Source organism: Prosopis cineraria, unplaced genomic scaffold (genome assembly GCF_029017545.1).
Source record: "Prosopis cineraria cultivar Desert tree isolate PC_DT_omini unplaced genomic scaffold, ASM2901754v1 PC4, whole genome shotgun sequence".
Lineage (NCBI taxonomy): Eukaryota > Viridiplantae > Streptophyta > Magnoliopsida > Fabales > Fabaceae > Prosopis > Prosopis cineraria.
In genome coordinates this window covers 10,502,182-10,520,991 of record NW_026555335.1, presented here as the reverse complement: position 1 = coordinate 10,520,991, position 18,810 = coordinate 10,502,182, and the positions used below count along the sequence as shown (strand labels likewise).

Genomic DNA, 18,810 nt, shown 5'->3' with positions numbered 1-18,810 from the left:
GCCGACCTTCTGCCCAGTCTACACACGCATGTGATCCAAAGATGGCAATTTTGAAATATTTCCATCAATTTCTTGATGGTGGAAGAGCCGTAGAGATTGATACCAATAAATTCTTGTTTCTTTCTTTATTTTTTTATCCTTATAAATCTAGGGTTCTCCAAGCTTATTCTGTATACACATCTAGTTCCAACTCTACCTAGACTTATTTTAATTTATATCTTTTTCAAGCTGCAGATTTTTCTTTTTGCCATGGGAAAATCATACATTAGTCTTAAATAAGAAATTTAATCACTAATAGGTTTCATTTACTAATCAATATGCGCAGTATTTGAATGAAATTTCCATTTACTAATCAACATGTAATAGTAATTAGATGAAATTTCCATTTACTAATAGGTGCCTTTCATATTTACAAGAAATTTCTATGAGTTTTTTCCTTTTATTTGACATCCCATTTTCATTCTCACTTCTTTTAGAAGACTTTTTCAATTATTAAATTATTAATATAGTAATAAATCGTATAGAGAGTTATTGATTAATATTATTCAATTTTACCCCAATTGCAAATCATTAAAAGAAAATTTTATTCTAATACTCATCGAATATTGTGTTTCTATATCTTTTTTCATAAAAAGAACAATTAATTAAAAAAAGTTACATATAATACATAAAGTTGAACAAGGGCTAAGGGAAGGGGGAATTAAATAAAGAATTATCTCATGAGTGGTAGTAAAGGTTACAAAAGACATCTGACTTGTTATTTTATAAACATCCTATTATAGCTTATTTAGAGTGATGTTTATAATGAAGGTAATGGAAGAGTTTCTTTTTGAAATAAAGAAAGATATTCCTTATATAGGTAGGATATCAACAAATGAAAAATCCTTGAGAGAGTATATAGCATATTTGTTTTTTTAAATATATATTTTTAAAAAGAGTAAAATTAGAATATTTTTTAAATTTAAGACAGATTCAATGAATTTATTGCTGTTCCTTAATTTTAAGGTGGTTGTAAATTATTAAATGACTTGTTATAATAAGAATACAAGAGAATATACTAATTTTGTTAACAAAAAAAAAAAAAAACACACACACACACACACATTAATTCTGAGTTTTGACATAAATGCCACTTCGGCAAGTCGGAGATAATGACAGAGTTGATCATGTTAATATTCATAAATGAAGGTATCAACAGCAGCATGACTTACTTTGTTGTCGTTTCTTCTATCATTATATTAATCTAAATTCGTATGAGTTGCTTTTGTTGTCGTTTCTTCTATCATAATTATATTAATCCAAATTCGTTCAAACTATGGGGAAAAGAAAGAAAAGAAAGAAAACAGCATGGTTGTAAACTGCTTGATATAAATTAATTTACAAATTACAAGTAACAGAGGTTATGATACAATATTTCAAATAATCAAGGGTTAATATTCATTTTTACATCTCAACTTTCTCCAAAAGGTCATTGGGCCCTTTAAACCTAATTATGGATTAATTTCGTCCCTCACCGTTAAAGATTGCCTAGTCCTTTATCATCTTGACGTTAACTTGTTGTTACTTCTTAGTTAATGAATACCACATTGTATTTTTTTAATATTTTTTATTACAAAATATTAGGTTAAGAGTCATCTTGCCTCTCAACTTTATCCCAAAGGGTCTGTGGGCACCCTAAAATCAAATAAGAATCATTTTTATCCCCAAATTGCTAAGATTCCATGTATCAATATTCCTATTGTTAACACACTTAAATTTCATTATGTGGGTCCCATTATTTGTGTTTTTAAATATTTTTATTATAAAATATGGGTCCCACCTCTGTTCTCTCCCCTTTCTTCCCTGTCCTCCTTTCCCTCTCTCTCCTCTATTCCAACTTTGCAACGTTCAAAGGGGTAAGGTCGGTGGTGGCCATAGGCAGAGGAAACGAGACTGCTATGAGAGTGCCAACGAGGCATGTTTGTGAGGGTGATAGATGAAGGAGAAGGAGGAGAAAGAGAGGAGCTCAAGGAGGTATGGTCGAAGGAGGAGAGAGCATGTCCTTTGGTGAGCACACCTAAAGTCAGGGACTCTCTCACCAACATCCTACACAATAACACCACTATAAATGTGGCCACTATCTTGTCAATGCATGCCATTAATATCAGCAGGACTAGAAGCTCTATGCTTTAACACCTTTAATTTTCTCCATGTTAGTCTTCAACCTACTTCAAGTAAAGTAAAATGAAAGAAGCAAGCTAGAAATAAAGTCCTCAATCCTCTCTATCAATCCATTCACAAATTACCGCCTTTTGGAATGGTTAACTAAACATGAAGGCCCCGAATATTAAATGGATCCTAATAAGGTCTGTCATGAACCTAAAATCATCACTACTGCCAGAGTCAACCTAACCTCATTAGCCTTCTCCTTTCTCACCTTTACCTCCTCCCTCACATTTTATCTCTTCTCTCTCCCCTCCACCTAAGGTGCTTGCTTTAGAACTAGAGCAAGAAAGTTCTAAGGATGACAAGTATGGCACTATGTTGAGGACGTTAGTGAGCACTATGTCTGTAGTAGCACCAACTTCCTTCTTCCTCACTTGCTCTCTCTTCCATTCCCTTCTCTCTCCAGAAGATGCTTATTGGATCCCTTCTCCCTATTCCTAATTTTTCAAAGACCTCATAGCCCTCTCACTCTCCCTTTCCCTCCTCCTTCTTCTCCCTTTTCCACTTTCTATAAGATCACCCTTACTAGTCTACACATAAGTTCAAATTTCAAGGTAATCAAAATAACAAGTTTCAGGATTATCAAGTTCGTAAAATTACACAAAGGGGATCCTAAGTTCTCAAACCTTTTAAAATCCTATGATGTACTTTCATAAATCAAAATTAAAGTGAAATATATTTATGGAAACATAGGATACCAATTTGTAACAAAACACTTGCATGAAAGTTTAAAAAAAATTTAGTACAAGAAGCAAAGGTGCATAGTAGAATTTCTCCTATGTGCCATAGCACAACCCTCTCTATGCCATACACTACAATGCATTGCACAGGTTTAACAGCATTGTTGTTGTCATTTGATAGTAATAGGGGCGAACTTTCAATGCACCCTAATTCTTCATTCGACGTTCGATTGAGGTGATCTAAGTGTCTAAAGAAACCTTTTAACTTACCCCAAGTCTCTAGCTAATGGCACTTTTTCACATTTAAATAATTTTTCAATCAAAAGTTGGACACCCATTTTCAAATTCACTACTTTTTCAATCAAAACATAACTTAGATGCCAAATTTTCATTACAAGCATCAAAAGCCTAAACTTAACCTCAAACCATACTTAATAAACTAGGGGACACGTGTGTAATACACTAATACATACATATAGCACATCTATGAAATTTTTAATGCTCAGCCCCTTAACAACAAAAATAGAAGGGAAAGTCTCAATTGTATAAAGCTTTATATAATTCATCATCAATCATAAATTTTCTCATTGTAACATTCTCAAAATTTAAGTTTGATTAATTAAGCTTGATTAGAATAATTAAGTTTATTAGTGAGGTGTGTGGCCGAGAGGTCTAATGGGGATGTTTGGTTGTAATTTTAGTTTTAAACGCGGGTTTGAAGTAAAGTCGAGTCACCCAGGTATTAAGGACGGAGAAAATCTAAAGGAGGATATGACATGCACCGCGACTTGTGGTTCATCCTCTGCAACACACGTGAGTGAAATAGCCAAGACGGACTTCTCTGTGCCATACGCTACGGCACATGATATGTCCACTATGGTGCATGATCACTTTTTTATAGAAATAAGAACGTAAAACTTGATGTAGAATATGATAAAAACAATAGAGAAAACGAAAAAAACGGAAGGAGCTCCGTTAGGGCTTAGAGTTTAGAAGTATTTAAAGTATTTTGAAGCTTCTAAACATTAGAGATAAGTTTTTTAGGTTTAAATCTACCTTTCTCTTCCATTTTCTTTAGTTGGGAGTTAGGGTTTAGTTGAGTGTGATGATTTTGGATCCATAGAGGCTATGAGTTTAAAACTATTAACTTAAATAGAGTTAATGTAAGTTAATTAAGTTAATGAAACCTAGAATTTATGGCATTGTAATTGTTAGTGGTTAAGGGACATTAAATACTCAAAAATTCCACCATAAATATGGTAATTGAAGCAATATGGCTCCCTTAATGGTTATTTAAGAGTTCAATGAGGTTAATGAAAGTTAGAGAAAGCTAAGAAACCATATTTTATAATAAAAAATAATCCTTAATTATATTTTATAATAAAAAATTTAAAAAATGCAATACGGGCCCACTAACAATGAAGTAACTATAAGTTAATATCACAGTGATGATGGAGGAAATCTTTAACTTTAGATGGTAGAATTAATTTATAGTTGAGTTTAAGGTGTCCAATAACCATTCGAGTAAAGTTAAAGGGGAAAAGGACTCTTAATCTAATAATCAACTTATCAATTCCAGTTGGTGTAGTTGCTTTTCACCTGTCAATTGGATATTTTAAAAAAAATACTATCAATCAATAATTAGTACTCTTTGCATCTTAGTTTATAAGATACTTTTAAAAAGATTCAACCTCCTAAAATATAAAACATTTTATTAGTGATGCTTTTTTAATATTATCTTTCCCATTATTCTCTCCCTTTGATATTCTTTCATAAGTAGAGTATTAAAATGGATGACATTTTTGGAATTTTATATATTTGTGTTAAATAAATAAGGTTGTAAAATGTATTTAATGAGGTTTATTAGTACATGTGATTTTAGATAAAAGTATCTTATAAATTAGGATGGAGGGAATATTACTAATAATATATTAGTAAGCCAACAAAAGTTTATGCATGTAAAAATTTGGCCCATAAAAGTCATTGGTTTAAATTTATATTTTTTTTAAAAGTAAAATTTTCAAGTATTCGGGCAAGGTCTAAACTTAATAAGGCTTGGCTTGGATATTTTTTATCCTTAAAAAATAAATTTTTTCTAATTAAGTTCTACCCTAAATTTTTTCAAGTTTATTTAGACTAACCTGTCTAGCTTGGCACAAAATACTGGCCATAATTCAAATTTTATTGTTGATGTGAAGATCTTATTTGTGAATAATATGTAAATATCTCTATAAGTATTCTTTAAGTTTGAAGGTATACCATATTTCTAATGAACTCTTGACCAATCTCACCTAAACTATTTTTTTATTTTAAAAAATAAGTCCCATTGAGCCTTAACTATCAATTTTATTCTTTAGATACAGGGCCTTATTTGGTACTTTAGAATTCTTCATGTGGAATCAAAAATGAAAAAGGATTCTTGATTAGAGCATGTTTGGTAGCCATGAATTTTGATTCTTAAGAATCCCAATTCAATCAAAAAACCAGAATCCGATTCTTTCCTAAAGTCAATGGAATCAGATCAATTCATATGGAATTGGCTCTTTAGCCCCTTTTGCCCTTAATGAAATTGTCACATTTGTACCTTAAAAGCTTGCAGCATTGTACTTCCACAATCCACAACCATCATAGATCTATCTTTTTATGTAGATATTCTCCATCTTCTTCCTCTACAATTTTTTTTTAGACCGAAACTTCCTCTTCAATTTTGAGGAGAGATAAGAAACAAAATAGGAGCAACTCTTTTGCAGAAAATGAGAAGCATGGGGAAGAAGAGCAACTCTTTTGTGGGGCTGGGCGGTGACAGGGTAGGGCTAGCTAGAGAAATCACGATTGAAACAATCCTAATCAAGAAGGAGGATGCTGACAATGCCGAGAACACTAAGAATATAGGTAGCCATCATCTTGGGAGCAAATTGTAGAGTAAGTGTAGAGGCCAACCACCATTATAACCAACAAAGGGATAAATAAATTTTGTTCGATTTGCGCGTGGGTTTATCTTGAATATATATGGTTTTTTGTTGATTTGTTTTTCATCTTTATGGTGATCTATTTTTTCATGGGTCCATATTTTGGCGTTGAAGGATAGGGAAAAAGGCAAGGGACAAAGGAGATATTTAATTTTGAGGAAAAGGTATTTTGATCTTTTCTTATATTAAGTACAAATGTTTATTAAAATTATATCAAGATTCTATCATCATACCAAACATATTTTTAAAACTCAATTTTATTTCGATGTCAATTTCAATTTAAATTTTGATTCTATCAAAATCTCTTTTATCATACCAAACGAGGCCTAGTTGTATCAATGATTTGTTACAAGAAAGATTTTTTTAGATCTTGCCTTCTTTGACTTATGGAAGCTATGTCCCCTCGCTAGGATTAAAAATTAGGTCAAAATTCATTTTTTGTCCTGAAATTTTTTGCATAAAGTATGTGGGCATTATGAACTCAATTTTAGGTTATTTTTTCCTTGAACTCTTAAAATTCATTGCTTTGTTATCCTGTCATTCATGGGCGATTTGTTTATCATTATCTACCCAGTTAGAAGCATTTTGTTGACATTTTTTCAGGCCGCGCAGCATCCAAGTAGATGCCTAATTAAAATCTAATAGGATCAGTTTTGCTTTCAAAATATTCGCTTAGGGACAACTAGTGTCCTGACTTTATTTTTTGGGTTATTTTTCCCTTTTAAACTTTTGAAAGAACCTAACTATACATGTCCTGTTGAATGCTAGGTGACTGAAAAAAAAAAAAGCAATAAAATCATCCCACCTAAGCAAAAATGATTATCAAGTAGTGCGTGAATGGCATGACAATGAGGTGTCAAATTTTAGTAGTTTAGCAATAAAAATAATCTAAAATTAAATTTAACACACTACCCTACGTGAAAATTTTCAGGGCAAAAATGACATTTTTTCCTTAAAATAAGCCAATAAATAATGCTAAATTCAAACATATATGAATAATGGAAGGTATGATGGGAACAAAATTGGTAAAATATATCATTATCCGACATTTTAGATCAAACAAGAGTTTTAAAAATGGAGTATGAGATTTAATAAGATTTTTAATAAAAAAAATAACGTTGAGCAAAATCAAAATTTTGTGGGAGTTAGATGCTTCTAACCTCTGGCCCAAAGAGGAGATACCTTATAACTTTTTTTTTCAGGGTTAAAAGAGGATTTGCGTAGGAGGAATAAACCTCCACCAAGTACAGTGGTACCCAGTAGCAAGTACCAACAAAGGACCCGTCGTCCCTGGTGTTAGAACGCGATCGACATATTTCTTTATTTCCTATTTGTCCCTAGTTCCCAAATGCGTGTCACAATTTTCATTCGTTGACCTCGAAGGCCTAGCTGTAATTCCCTACACCGCTTCATACCCTACCCGACTACCCGTAGTTACCCCGGATATTAAGCCTTCTTCCCTGTCAACCTTCATCACGTGCCGCCATCGTTTCTCTCTGAGGGTCAACCGGTCAAGTATGACGCCCCGCACCAGAAGCCAAACCCACTCCTCAACTCTTTCGAATTTCTGGCAATCAAACAAATTCAATTGAAGTCATAACCGTTTGTTTTAATTCCCGAATTGTAAAAAAGAAGAAAAAGGGTGTCTTTTCCCCCGCATTTTATAGGAATCTGATTCCCGGGTGTTGTCTTCTGACACTTTAATACGATTTTACGTAATCGAATGCCGATACGCATTAACTGTTTGTGAAAATGCGTGAAGGGCTATAAGTAATTTTGTCTGTGTTTATTGTTGTCCTTAAATTCGGGGATGTGATTTGAGGCTAGGAATGGTCAGACATGGCTCGGGACGGGAGCGTTGTGCCGGCCGACCCGCAGGCTCTGGTGGCTGTGAAGAAGAAAACGCAGTCATCAAGGAGTTGGATTCTTTTCGATTCCACAGGTCAGGGCTCCATTCTCGACGTCGACAAGTATGCCATCATGCATCGAGTTCAGATTCATGCTCGTGATCTTCGGATTCTCGATCCTCTACTCTCCTACCCGTCTACGATACTGGGTCGAGAAAAAGCTATTGTTCTTAACTTGGAGGTACCTTCATCAGTTTCGATATTCCACTCTGTTTTCTCTCTCACTTTAGTTGTTCTGTTTTCGGGATTAAGTTCCGGTCATGATTTAATTATTCTTTATTTGTTGTGATTTTGGGATTTCAGCATGTCAAAGCAATTATTACTGCTGAAGAGGTTAGTCAATTTTCTTTGTTTTGACGATCTTCTTATTGACCCTTTTTCTGTTATGACTGATGAAAAAATAAGATAATAAATAACTTTGGCAAATTAAATAAATCTGGAAATTGGAAAAGAAGCACTTTATAAATCCTATTCCTTTATTGAAGTAATCTTTAGTCTTTATGTGCACCTAATGTTCTTTGATAGGCCTCAACTTCAACACCTGTTTCTTTCAGAAACGGATATGGACTAGCCATCAAATAATTTGTATAAGGAATTTCTGGTATAAGCCATGACTTAGTAGCTACTTCGGGAGGAACTTCCACTGATTCATCAATAAGGGCTAGTCTGCATGGCATTTTTGGAGCATTTTACTAATGCATTTGATGGGAGGCTGGTGCGTGAATGAGTGGAAACAAAAGATAAAATGTTTACGATTTGTTGAATTGTGTGTGTATCTTCTATCAAGTTCGTTGATGTAAATGATTATGAAAACAAAGAACTACGTTTTAGCTTTTTTTACGCATGAATGTAAAGCCTTGATATTATGGAACCTCAGGCTAAAGTATTATAAGTTAAAATACTTGCATGGACTTGCTGACTTGAATTATGCTTAATAGCCACAAAAATGGATACTGATAAAACGAGTATAATTCAACCTCAGGAAGTTTATTAACTATCTTCTCTGGCCTGGTTCATCTATTTACTAGTGTATTGTACTTTTTGCGTTTTTAGAGCATAAAGCTGTTTCGAGAAATTGAAATTGTAAATGTAACTAAACTGCTGGGTAGGTTTTGCTGAGAGATCCAACAGATGAAAATGTGGTCCCTGTTGTTGAGGAACTTCAAAGACGATTGCCTGATGCAAGTTCCAATAATGTCCAAAGAGGAGAACGTAAGGAGTATTCTGCTGGACAGTTTGACATTGAAGCAGCTGAGGAAGATGGTATGCTTTTTTAATGAGCCATGAGTGATAGCTTGCATCTTGACTGTTTCAATCTTTGAAGTTTGTCTTCTTTGTTACATAGTATTTATTCCCTTATTATTTTCTATATGAGATATTTTCCTCAGTCATTGCTTTTACTTTGGTATCTGAATGATCTAGATTATACAATGTAGAGTCACCCTTTGAATTCCGTGCCCTGGAGGTGGCTTTAGAGGCCATTTGTAGTTTCCTTGCAGCACGTACAACAGAATTGGAGATGGCTGCTTATCCTGCATTGGATGAACTTACCTCCAAGGTAAACATATATTTGATGCCAAAACATACATCTGGCCCTTAATCTTGTGTGAAGTTCCATTTTCTTCCTTCGCCTTTCAATATATGATCAACGATTTTCATAATTTAATTATGTGAGAATTACTAATGATATTATCCTATGTGTCATATTTTCATTCTGCTTGTATAGGATGTCTGGTGAGTACTTCTCTCTGAAGTAAGTCTGAGGAACACATTGATATATTATTTTGAAAGCTTAATGATGTAATTTTCCATTCCAAGTAAATTTTATTTAAAGTGAAGATGCAAAAAGTTTCCTTAAATCTTCTGGTTTATAATCAGCTTTGTCATCTTTTCCCTGGTTATTTGAAATCCCCTTTCTCTCAAAGATTTAACGAGCAGTGTCCAAGTACCCGTGTCCTTTGTTGGAAGTGATTGATGAGATTTTTCTTTAAAACTCGTTTGAACATCTCCACTTTTTTTATTGTGTTATTATTTTCATGATAGATTGCTTCAAGATTTCTTGTTGGTTGTGGGGTGTATGATATAATTCAATGATTAGATCTCTGAAGGAATCTGTTTCATATTCCTTTGTGTAATTTTTAGTTTTTGTTCTATCTTCTGACCTTTTTAAACTGTCGTAATCTGCAGATTAGTAGTCGTAATTTGGACAGGGTTCGTAAACTAAAAAGTGCAATGACTAGACTGACTGCTAGGGTTCAAAAGGTATGTCTCAAACCCTGTATTTTGCTGTGCTGCTGAAAATTCTGTATCTGATGATATTCAGCACAATGGCGTCATATAATTCATGTTATTGTTGTTCATGATGATGATGATGATATTCAGCACCTTCTGCCTACTGATGGCATTGATGCTTTGGAGTTTTAACAGATATTGGGGAGGGGTGCTTTATACTTGCATGATGGTGAATGAGTGTATGAGAAAATAACAGTCATGCCTTCATATGCATTGGGACTGTCTCCACTTAGGTTGTGTCCTCTACACCTCCGCTTCATTAAAATCTATTGGTTGCTTTGATCAAAAAGCATTCCACAAGCAACATTGTAGCTCAGTTGGCTGACCCTTCTCTCTTCTCAACTCAACATTGAAAGTAAAGAAGACTACCTTCATCCGACAACATAGGCTGGTTCAACAAAGGACTTCATGTGTGTGTGTGTGTGTGTGTGTGTCCTATATATATATATATATATGGAGAGAAAGATGTTTTCATGTTTTCCCTGTGAAATCTCTTAACCCACAGTTTTGAGCTGTTTGATTTCATGTATGGATATGCGTAGCTGTTATCTGCAAATGAAGTAAGTGTAGTGTGGTTGTGTGTGTGTGTGTTGATTCTAAGGAATTCACATGACAATGGTTCTTGTGTTGGTTCTTATGATGTGTCAGAACACTGGCATGGTTAGGGAGGCCACCACAGTTCCTTTGACCACCATGGCCATGTTTCTGGCAGTGAAAAGTTATCATTTGGAGGGGCTCATCTGTTTTCAAACAGATTGAAGCACTTATACCACCACCACCTTGATGGGCATGGACGTGGTTTTTTCTTGGAGGAGAACAAGTGCGAAATGCACAAGGAGGTGCATGATGGTGATGATGATGGTGAGACGAAGGTGGATGAAGAGCACCATAGTGGTGCTGATGACTTCTGCACTCTAAATGTTGAGGAGGGAAAAAGTTTGCACAGAACTGCAACATGATTTGCATAATGCTGTTTGATCAAAGCAGCAGATGGATTTTAATGCTCTTCATCTCAGTTTTCTAGATTTTTCAATTTTGGGATGTTTGTTTTCAAAGCCAGTTTTGACCAACTCGTCTTGTGTCAAAGTTGTGTTTTTTTGTCAGATATTAAAGGTTTTGGAGGGATTTTATATATATATATATATTCTATAATAATTTTACTTCCTCTTTTAGTATGACTTCTAGTCTTTTTTTCTGCCAGCCCTTTTTCTTAAGGTAAGGAATAGAGAAGGGAAGATGTATGAAACAGAAAGTTAATTCACTTCCTTGGTTCCTGTTGAAGCCTATCAATTATTTAGAATAATGTTACAAATTAGAAGATGTATGAAACAGAAAGTTAATTCACTTCCTTTGTTCCTGTTGAAGCCTATCAATTATTTAGAATAATGTTACAAATTAGAAATGTTAAAGGATTAAGGCTAATGTTTTAAATATTTATTGTTCAGTTGATTCTAATATTTGAAATTTTTTCTTTTATTTTTTAATTCTAAAATGTGTGGTTCTAGTATAATCATTAACTTAGATGTTTCTATTGTGTTCTTATGTATGCACTTTTTTTGTTGGGTGGAATAGAAAATTTTTCTTCTCGTGAACTATAAAAATTACATCAGGAAAACAAATCTGAAGTCTCAATGTACTTAGTATAGTTTCCTGAGTGTTGTGGTGCTGATACCTCTTTCTCTGCAATGATTCTCATCCTTTCTGCCCAACATACAGAATATCTTTATCATGTCTTTTTTATTTGAGTTCTACTCTTCATTGTCCCTAACAACGTTGTCTCTCAATGTGGACAGTGGGCTTAATAAAGCTATGTGGTAGTATGTACTCCCTAGATTAGTTTTAAATGGAATACGATATTCCTCTTACATGTTCTTGTTAATGCAGGTTAGAGATGAACTTGAACAATTACTGGATGACGATGATGACATGGCTGACCTATACTTGTCAAGAAAGCTAGGCTCATCTTCCCCAGTTAGTGGATCAGGTGTTGCCAATTGGTTTCCTGCCTCCCCCACCATTGGATCTAAGATATCCAGAGTGAGTAGGGCAAGTGTGGCAACAATGCGTGGTGATGAAAATAATGTGGAGGAACTTGAAATGTTGCTGGAGGTGACAAGATAATTTACTTTCAGAATAAAGAAACAGGAAGAAAACTTCCATTTATATATATAAAAATGTGTTGAATGTTAATTTATTTTGCAGGCATACTTCATGCAAATTGATGGAACATTGAACAAATTATCCACGGTAAGTGACTGGAGTTTGGTTTTAGACTACTAAGCATCTTAAGGTTTGACCAACTTAAAACCGATAATTTGTCTATGTGTCAATCTCTGTATTATTGGGAAATTGTTCTGGTAGAGGATGGATTAGATATGCCTCTGCTTCTTTTATTACTGTTTAAACTGAACCTTTTACCTTTCTACTCAAAATTTTGTTTGAAAGTTTCTTTTTTCTGGGATAATGACAGTTCTCCCACTGTAGCTGTAACTTATGAGGATGTCCTCAGTTTATGTATGTCTAAATTGTTAGATTAGCGATTCCGTCAAAGTTTATTTGGTTGAGTGATCACAGATTCAATTTGATATGAATTATGTTTTGCCCTCTTATTTCTATTTTCTTTAGTGTTAAGAATTGATTCTTCTTGTATCTTTATTGCATAAAGGTTGGGGCTTTTTAACGGGTGTGCTAAGTTTACAGCAACAAATTACAAAATTGAAGAAAAAGCACCTATATTTTGTCAGGAAAGACACATCAGATTATGGTACTTTAAGTTGTAGCGTGCCAGTGTATTGTATGCGTTGGTTAGAGATTTTGGTTTTCTATTTCTATTCCCCATGTCAGCTTTTGTTTTTTGTTTTTTTAATTTTTTCTAATGGTTTAGTTTCTTTCATTCCTTGATGTGTTGTTCTTTTGTTAGTATTTTTACTTTTTATTGTGATGCTAGGAAGCCTGTAGCTTTTTTCCTTGTCTTTGAAGAAATTGATCTTTTGTTTCATTAATTTTGGAAATCCACATGGCTTGAGATGAAAAGACCGGAAATTAATGAATATATTGTGTAAGTGATCTTTGATATCAAACATAAGAATCTTCGTGCGGAAGAATTTCTGGGTTATATCACAATTCATGCTGATCTTGAGCCGACTTGTGATGTTCCCTGTGCTGCTTAAGGGGTGATCTTTGCGATCAAACATAAGAGTGAGCAAAACTGCTTTGCGAAAACTCTCTTGTATTACTAATCTGTGCAAATGATAGTGATCCATCACTGCAACATTTTGTGACTAAGCATCGTTGTGCTTGTTTAGAGAAGCATGAACTTCGTCGGACTCTGAATGTCCTTCACTATTATGCTGATTCACTGTTAGACACTCTTGATGTCTGATTTAACCCCTATAGGAGTCTCGTATTCTGGATTTATTTGGGCTAACAAGTTTAACTTACCTTATGTCTGCTTTACCTCCAATAACAATTACCATTGATTTGATTTTATAGATCTGTTAATTACAAGACGTCAGGTTTTAATCTGTAAACTGACATATTTTTCTTATTTCCCCCCTTTTTATTCATTTTCATTTGCAGCTCCGGGAGTACATTGACGATACAGAAGATTATATCAATATTCAGGTTACTCAGTACCATGTTATTTATACTTTTTTTATTGTCATTGTATGAGTGACACTTATATGAGCCAAACTTTCCCATTTTGCAGCTTGACAACCATCGAAATCAGCTAATCCAGGTGCTCTTCAAGTTCCTGCATTGTGCTTGTCATTTGTCATTATTCTGTGATTTAACGCTTTTGTTCTGAGTGGCTTATCCTTTGGATTTAATCTTGTTATCACTGCAGTTAGAACTGTTTCTGAGTTCAGGAACTGTCTGTCTGTCTGTCTATTCTTTGGTGGCTGCAATATTTGGCATGAATATCCCATACACGTGGAATCACCAACATGGTTACATGTTCAAATGGGTATGCAGACTATTGCTTCTTGCACAGACACGTGTGTGTTTGGCTGTAATTTTTTTTTTCAGTGACATTTAGCATAACGATTATCTTCTACATTGGCAGGTAGTTATTGTTACGGGCTTATTCTGTGCAATTATGTTTGTCTGTATAATTGCCTATGCTCGTAAAAAGGGGTTAGTAGGATCGTGAAACATTGATCAATATACGGGAAATGTGTTGGGTATAAATCAAGAACACCTACATACTGTGTGGTGATCATTGGTGAGAGATTTTCTTTTTTTATTGGAGGTGATTCAAGATTTTGTTCTCGAGTATAATAAATGTTGAAGGATCCAGTGAGAGCTATCCAACCTCCCTAGGAATATGGGTTCATAAATTGATATAGACAACTTTTTTTTTGTCCTGGCACTAACAAGGCTTGAATTCGGAGTCCAAGTTATGAATTCAGGTTGAGTTGAATTGTTGATAGTCATTGCATTGTATACTTTGAATATACACTATTTTAATTAAGCATAAAAAATGGGTCCATTAACGAGTGAAATATGCCATTGCTTTCCTATCTTGAAGGATTCTCACATGAACAATTATACTTTTCTATGAAGGATTGGAGTAGGAGAAATGGGATTAATATTGCTTCTACAGAATTGGGGTTCAAGGGCTGGGGACTTTTACGTTTTCTTGTCAAATAACTTGAAGCTTTCTTTTAAATGCCTTAATTTGTAAGATTTTAGAGCATGTCATTTGTTGTTGGGATTTGGGATGGTTGTTGCTATGGTTGCTTATATTTGTGATTAGTACGTTAAAAAAAGGGAGCATATGTATGGCACACATATATATATATATATGGCCCACGGTAAATCAATTCAGGAGCTGCATTCAAATTGATGACAAGTTCTCGTACGTGATTTGCTCTTTCGGTTTTGTTTGGTGGAAATGTCATTTTGATTGAAAAGAGTTAAAATCGAATTAAACAGTGTTATTTTTTTGAAAAAAAGATTAAATTTAGAGAACTGATGTTTCATGAATTAAAGTGTGACACTTTAGCAAGTCAAGTTGATATAAGGGGTTAAAGCCTTTACTTTCTTAATAACTGGTTAGAAATTTGACTCCGAAAGCTACTGTATAAAACAAATTTTTTTTTTATGGGTGAGACAACTGGAGTGATTTATTAAAAATACAGTTAAAATAGGCCTGGCAATTCGTTATATTCTTATCATCAAGTTTCCAATTTAAATTTTAAAAACGTAAAATTTATTAATTAAAGCATGCTAAGTGTAAGGTTTAATTAGAGAATTATACGCAGCTTAACATATAACAAGTTGTATTTTGCGTGAGAAGAGAACATTAACCTTAAAAGTGTCTCTTTTTTTTAAAAAAAAAAGATAAATATATATATTAAATTAAAAATATAAAAAGATACAAGCAAAAAAAAAAAAAACCTTAAAAGTATCTGAAGTTTCTCATCTTTTTGATAATGCACGAATATGCCTCAACACCATTTATATACATGTATATATATAATTGTAGCTCAATATAACTTGACATCACCCATTAGGTGTTTCCCTCTTCATTTGATGTTCGTCCAAAAGTCTAATTCATTAGGTACTTCACTCTCTCCTTCGCGTGTTTCGTCAAGCATGCTCTGACTCATTCAAACACTCTTAATGTTAAAAATGATGATGTCGATGATGTCTTGTTTGGATGTGTCTCTTTACAATAATCAAGTAAAAATGAGTCTTAGATTTTTTGCATACTTCTCCTTTATTATTTTCTTGAGACATTAAATGTTATAATGGCTTTCCTTGTATTTTAGGTTTTATGGTCATGGCCATACGTCATGAGTTTTAGCATTTACATAATGAGGTCTTAAGTTCTAGTTTATGTTTTTATTTTTAATATCATTCCTATCATAAGTATTAACAAGCAATTCTTTCATCACAGTTTATAAGTAAGAGTTTTATATTAAACTAAATTTAAAAGCATCATTATTTTTTCTTTTATATATATATATAATATGAATTGCAAACGTTATTATCTTTTAAAAGAAATAATAATAATCTCTGGCAAAAATAGTAATAATAATGCTAATATTATATGGGTTGGTACTCTTGCTTTTTTTTTTGGGCCCAAAAACGGCCTTTTATCATTACAAAAAACGTGTAATAACAACAAGCGTTATGTACGAAAACGACACTACATGCGATGTAACACGTTGCGTTTTGTGTGAAAAGATGGCTTGACCTTGAGGAGTAACCGAAATCTACCAATAGACAAGGGTTAGAAAAACTAGGGGCAGCCCCAATTTGAGTCACAAACATAGCTCAACCTCATTTCTATCAAACATTATATCTCATTCTTTAGGTATTTCTCTCTTCTTTATTTGTGTTGTTAATTATCACTTGATTCTTTATTCAATCATGTTCTATTTAACTTATTTTCTTTGAGATTAAAATATAGGTCAACGTTATTTTAGCGTAGGAACAGAGAAAAAAATCCTTTTACTAGGGTTTTTATGTAAGTGCGCGATTGAAATTTAGGAGTGTAAAATATTATTTTTTTTAAAAGTATCTATCATATTGATCAATCGATTGATCTTGCAGTATGATATACATGACATTATCAAAGATAAAATTTTAATCTTTTCTTAACGGCAACAAAGGTAATGAGGAAAAATAAGAAAGTTGATTAAACATAATTATTTATATGCATGCAAGTAAAAATTTATGTGTGCCTATTGTTAAAAAAAAAATTACTAAATTTTATAATTGTGTAATTGAAGATTGCAAGTAGATCAAACTGTGAAAGAAAATCAGAGAAAGGCAAAATTGACATTCATAAGAGAAGAATCTTAGCCAAGATTTGATCTAGTCAAGGTACTCACTCTTTCCTTCTATTTGCTCATTCAAGAATTAATTCTATTTTAACATGAATTTGATAGTAATTACTCCTTTATTCTTGCTTAGCATGTCTATTTTAATGGGCATTGAAGTGAAAATAAACTTTCACCAAGAACCTAGGAGCATGGATGACGGATAGTGATCTTCCTTGCTATAATCCTCTTAGGAATAAGTAATTATCTATTTTCCTTGCAAACAATCGGATAATTTTTTTTTAAAAAAAAAATTCATATCATTACGAGGGGTGGATTTGGAGTTTAATGGTTTGGGGGTCAAATTGAAGATAAAATAAAGAATGCGGGCCAAAATCCATTTTAAACTATTTTACAAATTAAAAAAACATAATTTTTACCAAAGGCCAAATCATGTATGGGGGGCAAGAAATACAGAATATAAGTTGCACTATTTACAAGTTTTCACATTCCATACAATAAAGGGGAGGTCTAGCTAGCTATTAAGAAAACGAAGTTGTCCTCGTTCCTTTGCTTGAGTTCTTATTATATTCTCCAATTTTCTATTGGTAGAGTTGTTGCTCAATAAACCATGTTGTATCTTCACAATAAATCCTTCTCTTCTTTCTTACACAAGGGGGAAAATATAAACTTTGAAATGTTGAATCCATTCTTTCAATAATTATAAGTAACCTTTGTATTATATCATAATCAATTGAAAGAAATCTCGAGTAGATATATACATTACATATTGGATGTTTGGACCAAGCAGCTTAATGAGTACCAGAATATGAAAAATGTGGTAACCTGAACATGAAACTTACAACATCACTCCAACCTTTGACTTCATCAAAGTAATTGATCTTGAAAGCCTAGAACCAAAATAGTTCAAGTTACTGGGTTAGGATATCTTTACTTCTTCATAACTAGATATATTTTTCTATATGAATTATATCAAACGTGAGATAAGTCGTACAACTTGTGGCATGTTATGTTCGATGCTTGTATTATATCATCTTATAAGAACTAATTATCTGTGCTAATTAAGTCACTAATATGAAACAAATCCTCGTTTAAACCTTAACACATATGTAACTACAGCCAAATTATACACACATACATTAGATATCCCATTTTCTAGTGGTGAAGTAAAACTATATAATTTGCTTCAAGTTAACTAAGGTTCGCTAGAAAAACCTGTGTTTGACTTACAGGGGATGTTCGTACACTCAGAAGAAAAAAACTTCACTTCTGTATATTATCATTAGAAGTATATATAAACATCATATAAATATTCAAAAGTATCATCTAAAATGTTACGTGAGAGACCTTGTGTCTCTATCTCATCTCCCTTCAAAACGCAATTCATAACCTGCATTTCTCTCATCCAGTTCCACCCCTTGTGACGGTTCAAGGTAATAATCTGCTGATCATTTCATAAGTTTAAGCAACAGAATTATGATTAATTAGCAGCGTACGTTTTAGGAAATTTATATGCATTTTCTTTATTTTATGACATTTTCAATAATGACGTTACCTTCAAATTAAACTTCAATATCATATTTATCAGAATTTCAATTCTTTTCCTGTTCTTTCTGGGGAATTTGCTGCTGCGATGGTGCTCTCAATCAGTATATCATTACTTAGATTTCATATGATAATAGGTATGCATGATCCAGGCTGTTCAAGTCTAGACATCCATGTGAACAAATGTACTTAATTATTAACAAGACTTTTTGTTTTTGAATTTGTATATTTACAGAAGTTAAAATTATATGTAAAAGATGACACAGATTTTGAAAATCATGGGAGATTCTTCTATATCTTCTCCTCGATCGTTAGTAAAAAGTTGAGATATTTAATGTTGTCTTTCTCATAGTACCTCCGAAGTGACATGAAGTGATGAAGTCACTTACAACCTACAAATATAGTTTGAATTCTCACT

General features: G+C 33.2%; 1 protein-coding gene across 2 annotated transcripts; it reads left to right on the top strand.

Annotated features, from left to right (window-relative positions):
- Positions 1 to 7,307: 7,307 nt before the first annotated feature.
- Positions 7,308 to 14,879, top strand: LOC129308562 (magnesium transporter MRS2-I). 2 transcript variants are annotated; one of them, XM_054949757.1, is made up of 11 exons: positions 7,308 to 7,942; positions 8,065 to 8,094; positions 8,871 to 9,024; positions 9,198 to 9,319; positions 9,949 to 10,023; positions 11,938 to 12,162; positions 12,256 to 12,300; positions 13,633 to 13,677; positions 13,763 to 13,792; positions 13,901 to 14,020; positions 14,620 to 14,879. In XM_054949757.1, the coding sequence occupies exons 1-11, from the start codon at positions 7,694 to 7,696 to the stop codon at positions 14,704 to 14,706; spliced, it is 1,182 nt and encodes a 393-aa protein (XP_054805732.1). In that variant the 5' UTR covers positions 7,308 to 7,693; the 3' UTR covers positions 14,707 to 14,879. The 2 variants fall into 2 exon arrangements, with proteins under 2 accessions (XP_054805732.1, XP_054805731.1); XM_054949756.1 differs by lacking the exon at positions 14,620 to 14,879 and adding an exon at positions 14,120 to 14,558 and having other exon boundaries at positions 7,317 to 7,942.
- The last annotated feature ends 3,931 nt before the right edge of the window (positions 14,880 to 18,810 follow it).